Raw genomic sequence first — 8,121 nt, forward strand, 5'->3', positions numbered from 1 at the left:
GTAAATAAACTTGGTACTTTTTATCTGTATGGTTCTCATTACTTTGAAATTTCAAATATTTCCACCTTTCTTCCTCTCATACCTCAGTGAATGAATCTTTCTCTCAAATTGCCTCCATGCTACTCGTATTCCATATCATGAAATTTCAGAATAAATATGTGAATGGACTTTATTTCATGTTGTTTTTTATTCATTGACAATGTCTTAATTGACTCATCTAGTCATCTTTACACACTTGTTCATATTTAAGCTGGTTTCTTATACAAATATTACAGACACATTGAGCTCAAGTCATTGGCAAGTGGGAACATTTTAATTGATTAAAATGGTGACCAAAAGGCTTCCATTATGCGAAATGTATGGCAAAATCTGGTGGCCAATGTGCTCAACATTTTCAATGATCCATTTAGAATTATAGCTATTTCTGTAGTACACAAAATGCTCGTTATTTTTTTTGTTTGTACTGAAGTAAATTTGTACAAAGGTGCACTATCTTGCAATTGAGGTGTTCAAAATGCAACAAAGCATCATTGTGATATGACACTTCATATTTAAGTACAACACACACATTATGTAATGCAATAAAGAATTTTAGAAAAAACATAAAAATAGCGCATGGGGACAAGTTTAGAAATGACACCCCAAACCAACATAGGACAATGAAGTTGAAAATTACATTTTGCCCCTTATGGTTCCTGTTGATGCCAGTAGCTTCATTGTAAAGCACATTAAGCAGTTTGTGATGGATATTTTTTTTCATCCTCCATGAAATTTTTCACGCTTGATTCGATGTCACTGACCAAAGTCAGTCTAATGACTTCTGTCATAATGCAGAAGAATGAGTTATAAAATAGTAGTACTCAATGTCATAAATATTCCAGGGTCATTCTCAAGAAAATGTAAATCATGACTCAACCATCTTGCAGCCCATATGGCCCCACACCCTCTAAGGAATGAACACAAAGTTAAAAAAATCTGCTCACTGCATCTATTTGCAGTAACCAGCAATTCCCAGGTCCAAATATAAATGCATGTTTTAAAAGATTTGTAATGGATGTTAATATTATGGAAGTTAACACACTTGTTCGCATGTCAAGCCAAAGCACACAGATGTTGTAATGGCCTTCCAATCATGTCATTGTTCGTAAAAAAAAAGTTAAAGAAACTAATCAAGATATTTTTAAATATTGATGAAAATGAAAAATGATTGTGTAACGGAAGTTGATGTTTTTGGGTGTTTAAAACTTGTATATTCAAGCTTAAGCACCACCGGCCATCAATCACCCATGTGGAGCAGTGGCTATCCATAATGTTATTTTTTCAAACATAATCAACAGAACAATGGAAGATATATCAGAATATGACTGAAAATCGAATGATTTTGTTATGGATGTTTCTTTTACGAATGTTAAAGAGATATCCATCTTAATATGACACCCAGATAGATCCTTGTCATTTGATAGGTTGTTTGATATCGATCATTTAGCCCATTTACAATGACGTCATCAATCATGCAATTTTGTATCCATTCATTGTGCCATTTTGGATCAATACGATACTGTCCACTCACTGCATGCGCGCACCGAGACTGCAAGCACCACAAGCAAAACCACTTGTGTTTGCATGCGCGCGTATGTTGTATGGACGCTACAATAAACAGAGCCTGCACTGCATGACCATATTTTGCATCAAAATTGATAAATTTCATATGAAGAAGAATGTTTTTTTAGGTGTCATATAAACCAAATAATGAATGTTATTTTCATTTGTGCAATGGACAGAATACTTCATTCGGTAAAAGATTAAATGAATGATCCATTCAACGAGGCGTAGCCGAGTTGAATGGATCATTTCATCTTTCACCTCATGAAATATTCTGTCCAATGCACAAATGAACTTTCGTTATTAGTATAATATTTTCAAGCTGAAGCATCACCAGCCACCAAGTAGTGGTGTCTTGGCCAGATACCCATGTTCCTACTAGAAAAAAATCCAAACAGAAATCATGCAAGATTGCAATGTTACAGGCCAAAACATGGATAGGACAAGTAATCGTGGCATTTTTCTGAGAACAACCCTCTATGTGGTCCATGGTTCTGTTTGTCCATCTCTGGTACAATGATCATCTAAGCTATTCTGATGCCACAGAAACAGCCTCGTGGTACTGGGCCTACCATCTCATAGGTGAAAGCAGTGCTCTTGTCATTAGGGTTCCAGACTCGGGCCAGGATCCAGCCCATCCGCTCCTTGCAAACAGTCTTCCGGATTTCCCGCACAGCAGGTGGGGCTGTGTATGGAAGTGAATCATTGGTTTCATTATATTTGTATTTATGATTATTTTTCATTCAAAATTTCAAAGGGGAAGTTCACGCTGATGTCAAGTTTGTTTAGATGAAACAAAAGTGAGAAAAGCTATTAACAAAGGTTTTGGCAATTTAAGGTCAAATCTTTTAATTTGTTACATCACATTTGAGCAGCTCCCTCATCTGTGGTGTATTCCATAAAGATCAATTTTTCTGGCAGTTGTACAAGAGTATATGCTGTTCCTTAGATCTATAATTGGAAATATCGATTTAGAGATACAGGTAGCACCATGAAGCTATCAATAAAATGAAAATAATAAATAATTGCAAGTAACAGGATTTACATTTAGAATGTGACATTTGGGAAGTTCTCACATGTCAAGTCACAAAATATGGAATTTAAGGCAATGCTGTGTTTTCTTTAAACCCTCAATTTTTTTTGTATAATTTTCTGTTTCTACTAAAAACAACACGATGTATCTTTCAGTTTCCCGTTAAATTCCTTTTCTTCTATTAATGAAAAGATTTTTTTTTAAATGAGAATAACCTTTTTTATATCCGCTTAAACTCAGCAAGCATTGGCTGTGTCGTCAGTCTGTCTATTTGCAAAATAATTTACTTCATTGCTCACAAGACTCGACACATACATTGTCATTGCAATGAAGTTGTTCTGCAGCATTCCAGTTTTGCCATAGGAAAGGTGAATAAGCAATTAAAAGTGGACTGGCTTGCGAAAGTGCTTTCATCAAGAAAATTTGATAAGAAAATTTATGAAAAAAATTATTAAAGAGGGAAAAATATATACGGTATATATTTTTTATTGTAGGACTATTGGAGCACTACACCATCCACCTCATGCCATACACCCTCTGTGTGTTTTTTGAGACCTGGGCGCTGTTTCATAAAACTTGTTACTATGACAAATTTACAATAACAGTTAAAAACTACTGAAATCTTTCTATCTGATTGGCTGACAAATTTGCGATAGAAATTGCATTTGTTATGATAACAAGTCTTTATGAAACAAGACCCTGTATAATTGAACATACCTTGCAGACCAGCGCATGTGGAGCCTGAATTTCGACATGTGTAGATATCAACTCTGAAATCAGGAGCAAACTCTCGAGGTTCTCCTTTCTTGTTCTGGAGGTTGAATAATCGTTCATGTCTTACGACCTCAGCACATGGATCAGACAGCATCTCATACTATGGATGATAACATTGATTGTGAAATGGATATTGTATCCATGCCAGAATAAAAGAATATACTCCTCATTTTAGAACACAATGAAAACGCTCTTTCAGATAAATAAATTTAAAATCATCATTACCGAAAGCAACAAGTACATGTATTGATTTGAGACTGATGGGGAGTCAACCCCGACAAAAGTTGATTTGAATGAAAAGAGAAAAATCAAAAAAGTATAATGCTGAAATCTGTACTGAATCGGAATTAAAACAAGAAAGTTATATAATATTGATAAATCTTCATTTGGTAAAAGAAAAAAAGTAATTCAAACTTTATAGTTTGAGACTTAAATGTATACTTTGGACGTACACCTAGGCATTCCAAACTAGTGTTCAGTTGCCAAAAAAACAACCTGAAATCTTTAGAAATATTATGCTACTACGACAAAATAAACAACAGTTCACCATGCATGTCATCTGAAAAAATCTCAAATTCTGGCAAAAATCGAAAATAATTTCAAAATCAATATTATTTTGCTTTCTAAAGCCAAATTTACTACTTGATTTTCTTTCATAAATTTTAGACTTTAATGGCCGGGACTAGAATTATTAAAGTGTGTATGGTATTTTGGTATTGTTAAAAATATAATGAATTGACTTGAACTCATGGCTATATTCATCAGGAGCAAAAGTTTACATACACCTGAAAATTCATCAAATAGCTTTCTTGATAAGTTATGAAATCTACTTGAACCAAACTTGGTTCTTCGGAATTGAATGAATGTAAATTCATGATAAATTAGATAAATACAAAGGAGTATGATGAGTTTTTTTCTTTCATACCAAATTGATTATAACAAGACATTTTTTTTTCAAAGATGTTAATTGTCCAATGGAGAATTTCTGCATAATGGTCTAGGTAATTGTAAACTTTTGACCCAAATTGTGTATCTGCAGCTATTTAATTTTGATTCAAAACAAAGGTTAGTAAAATTTATTCTAATGGAAGTTTGAAAACATTGTGATTTTGAAATGTCTAAACATTTGAAAATTTTAGCAGGTATGAATAGAGTCTGTGTTACTCATGTCTTATATGATTATAGTAGAGATAAGTCAACCACTGCTTTTCTGAATACTTATAGTACACCACATGTAGCATAAAAATAATCTTATTCAAAATAATGTATTTTCCCAGTTATAGAGGTAGGAGTGACAGATAGAGATAGGAGTGACAGATAGAGAGAGGGAGGAAGGGGAATGAGTGAAAGACAGTGGGAAAGAGGAGACAAGAGAGAGAGACAGCGATAGAAAAACAAAGAGAGAATGGGAGAGGTTTGATACCCACTTGTCTTTTGTCAATGTCATGGTCCTCTGTTGATTGGTATGGTGTCTCCAAATCACCTGTTCTGCCTTCAGTTGATACTACATTACCATGAAACTTATTATCAATCGTCTTAGCAATATACTGTAAAGCAATAAAAAAAAAAGGAACAGTGCTTTTAAAATGAATTTGTCATTTTCAAACCCATTTGAAAATCTGATCTGAAATACGATATGAATCTGGCAAGGACTACCAAAAGGATTCTTATTATGGAAGACAATACAATAGACCAGTTCAGAGTTACCTCATGGGCAAGTTTGTACAATTGTCCCTTCCTTTCTTCCATAGGGATAGGCAAATTTCAAAGCAAGATATTACATAAGCTACCCTGACATATTTAGCAAGATGCACAAATTGTATAGAACAGGTGACTAGATTGCATATCAATGAATGCTTTAAGAAGATCAGGAAGGTCTTTGTTACATTTCTATTTTGAATGCTTTCACATGTTGCTATTACAATGTACTTGGCCAACTGTTGAATACAAGTTGTTACTGAACACATTCTTGCTTTAAATGAAAACATTTAAAAGGAATACATGAATAATCAAGACGTCAGAGATGGTGCTTATCTCATTGAATATAAACCACTATGCTATCAGAGTGCAAATGACCTCCTTCTGATCATGCGCAGAATGGAACTCCGAAATGGCTTATTCCTCAACTTTATTCCACATATTGAAGTTATCTGTATACACTACATGGGGTAAGTTTTACCAACTGCCTTGTATTTATGAGTCTACCACTATGTAAAAGAAATCAACAAATAATGAAACCATACAAGATTTAAAAACAGGTAAGGTGAGTAGATTATAAGCATTTGTTTAGTCTCTTTTGTGGTTAGTAGTTTTAGAATTATATAATTCATTTTCATTGTCTAACTGGGCTCAATGGGAAAAGTGCAGTAGAAGTAATAAGTAATAATACTGATAAATATGATTTCCAAATCATAAAAATGATTGCATAATTGCATTCTTAAATCCTGATTTTTTATGGCATGAATCTCAATAAAGTCTCTTATTCATAGAAGCACTATGGAAATTAACAAAAGCACAGAGTATGTTATAACAATAGAATGATACATGTTCAAACCAGGAAACTCCTGTGAAATGTGTTATACAGTGCATCCCCCCCCCCCCCCCCGAAAAAAAAAATTAAACTAACTTTTAACCCAACATAATAAAACAATGATAATTACAACTATGAATAATGAATGAGACACCATTGCAAAACTTACAGACTTTTCTTTCATTTGATGCAAGTTATATGTTGCTGATTTCTTACCTTAAACTCAGTAAACACAATAAGAAGCAAGAAGCAATTTTTTTTTTCTAAAAATAAAATCACACATCTTGAAAGTTTGTATTCTTTGATTCAAATGAAACTTTGATCTGCAAAACAAAGTTGTGTATTTTAAGGGATAGTTCATGCGTTCTTATAATTCATCAAATCAAATAAATGCATTTCTACTAATAATCTACCATGCATTGCTGATTATCAAAAAATGTAGTGGTACATGAGTCTGAAAGGCAGCCAATTAAAATAAGCACATAATGTTGAATCATCAGATCTAAGTGCTAGGTCATTTTCTTGGATTGAGGGTATATTATTTACAGGCATCTGGAAAATTCAAGACATAGCTTTTGAAATTCAACCCATGAAATTCAGATACTCTCCGTCAATGATATTTATTTGGTATTCATTTCTTCAATTTGTTTAAATCATGTTTGAAGTGTGTAGGCATATAGCATGAATTGCAGACCCTAAGACTTTAAGCTTTACAATGATTTGTTATTAACTGTCCAGAACATAAAAACAGAGTATTGCCTGTTTTGTTTTATCTGAGATGCACTGTATAAAACAAGAAGTTTTCTGTCATCTTTGGAAATGGTAAGGTTTTTTGATTAAATGGCCTACCTGTAAAAAGTCGTATGTTGGAGAATGTGAATACTCCTGAAGTTGGTGAGCAGAACCTTGAGAAAGAAAGGGGAAAAAAAGATGATCAAATTTTAGAAAATGGAAGATGAAATCATTATGTGTTTTGACAAAGATGAGAGCCCCAGCCATGATAAAATGTATAATTCAATTGGGTAGAAAAGAGTCTGAAGAGCATTTTCTTGATATCATTACGTCAAAATTCCCTTTGAAACAATACCGCAGTTCGGATTGCGAACTGCGGTGTTGTACCCCATTTTCCGTTTGGATCTCCTAAAAATCATTTCCAAGCCCTTATCAACCGCGCTTGGCCAAGTAATCCAGGGGTAATCCCCGCTGTCTCAATTTTACCCCCACAGGTCAGTATATGAGCGTTGAGCAAAGGACGAAAAGATAAACAACAGCTGCGCTATTACGTAAGACTTCTCTCATCGTGTGTGGCCCCCTGCTGTGACTGTATATGCCGGGCTGTTGTTTTATCTTCGGACCAACGTCAAGAAACGGGTGTTTTGATACTTAAATTGCTTTCTTGAGGCAGTTACGGCTGGAGAAGAGAATTGATGAGAAGGGGAACTGGGGTATAGTGTTCTCAAATGGAAGTTTTTCGTCATGATGAGAATATCGAAGAATCCTGTTTTCGTACTTGGGAAATTATTCTTTTTAGAGGGACAGTACTTGATTTCGTTTTGTAGTAGAGTAGGCTACAGCATTGTAGTAGACAAAGAGAAGATGAAAAAGAAGAAAGTAGTTCTTTAGAATATATAGAACTTTATGAAAAACATTTCATAAAATGCGCATTACACATCTCAAATTGAAAAAAAATGAATAGAAATTAACTAGAAAAAATCTGAAACTAAAAAAAAATATGATAGAACTTTATGGTTAATTTTGACTTACCTTGATAGTATAAACAGCATAGTGAAACTGCAATTAAAACTTGAGACATGACAGGATTAAGAGATGACTTTTGTTGAAGTGATCTTAAAATGCACGGAGAGCTTGCGAGCATATACAATATAAACTCCCTTCAATCACCAGAACGAATGAGTGGCAAAATAAGTAAAGCCTTGCTTAAATAACCCCAAATCCAAGCCACATCGAATTGTCTGTTGGTTTATATCATTCAAATAGCTTTTCAGAATGGAGAAGATGATTTCTTTTGAAAGACATGGGAGACAGATGCTGAGGTGTGTCATTGAATAGCAATTTCATTCATGATAAAGTCCATTAGCACACTCTAAGTGGACTGATGATAAATTGGTTTATCCTTGTTTAGCGTAAGTGTTTGAAATACGAAATGTGACCTTAATATTTT

General features: G+C 33.9%; 1 protein-coding gene across 1 annotated transcript; it reads right to left on the minus strand.

Annotated features, from left to right (window-relative positions):
- Nucleotides 1–1,821: 1,821 nt before the first annotated feature.
- Nucleotides 1,822–7,842, minus strand: LOC121409966. Its single transcript, XM_041601759.1, has 5 exons — nucleotides 7,704–7,842; nucleotides 6,789–6,844; nucleotides 4,837–4,956; nucleotides 3,353–3,509; nucleotides 1,822–2,287 (listed from the first exon to the last, which is right to left on the minus strand). The coding sequence occupies exons 1-5, from the start codon at nucleotides 7,813–7,815 to the stop codon at nucleotides 2,127–2,129; spliced, it is 606 nt and encodes a 201-aa protein (XP_041457693.1). The 5' UTR covers nucleotides 7,816–7,842; the 3' UTR covers nucleotides 1,822–2,126.
- Between the last annotated feature and the right edge of the window lie 279 nt (nucleotides 7,843–8,121).

Source organism: Lytechinus variegatus, chromosome 3 (assembly GCF_018143015.1).
Source record: "Lytechinus variegatus isolate NC3 chromosome 3, Lvar_3.0, whole genome shotgun sequence".
NCBI lineage: Eukaryota > Metazoa > Echinodermata > Echinoidea > Temnopleuroida > Toxopneustidae > Lytechinus > Lytechinus variegatus.

Coding starts and splice junctions, on each gene's coding strand:
- LOC121409966 (XM_041601759.1), bottom strand. CDS start 7,815: ATGCTCGCAAGCTCTCCGTGCATTTTAAGATCACTTCAACAAAAGTCA. Junction 4,957..6,788: donor CAACATACGACTTTTTACAG/GTAGGCCATTTA, acceptor ATTGCTTTACAG/TATATTGCTAAGACGATTGA. Junction 2,288..3,352: donor CACATGCGCTGGTCTGCAAG/GTATGTTCAATT, acceptor TTCCATACACAG/CCCCACCTGCTGTGCGGGAA.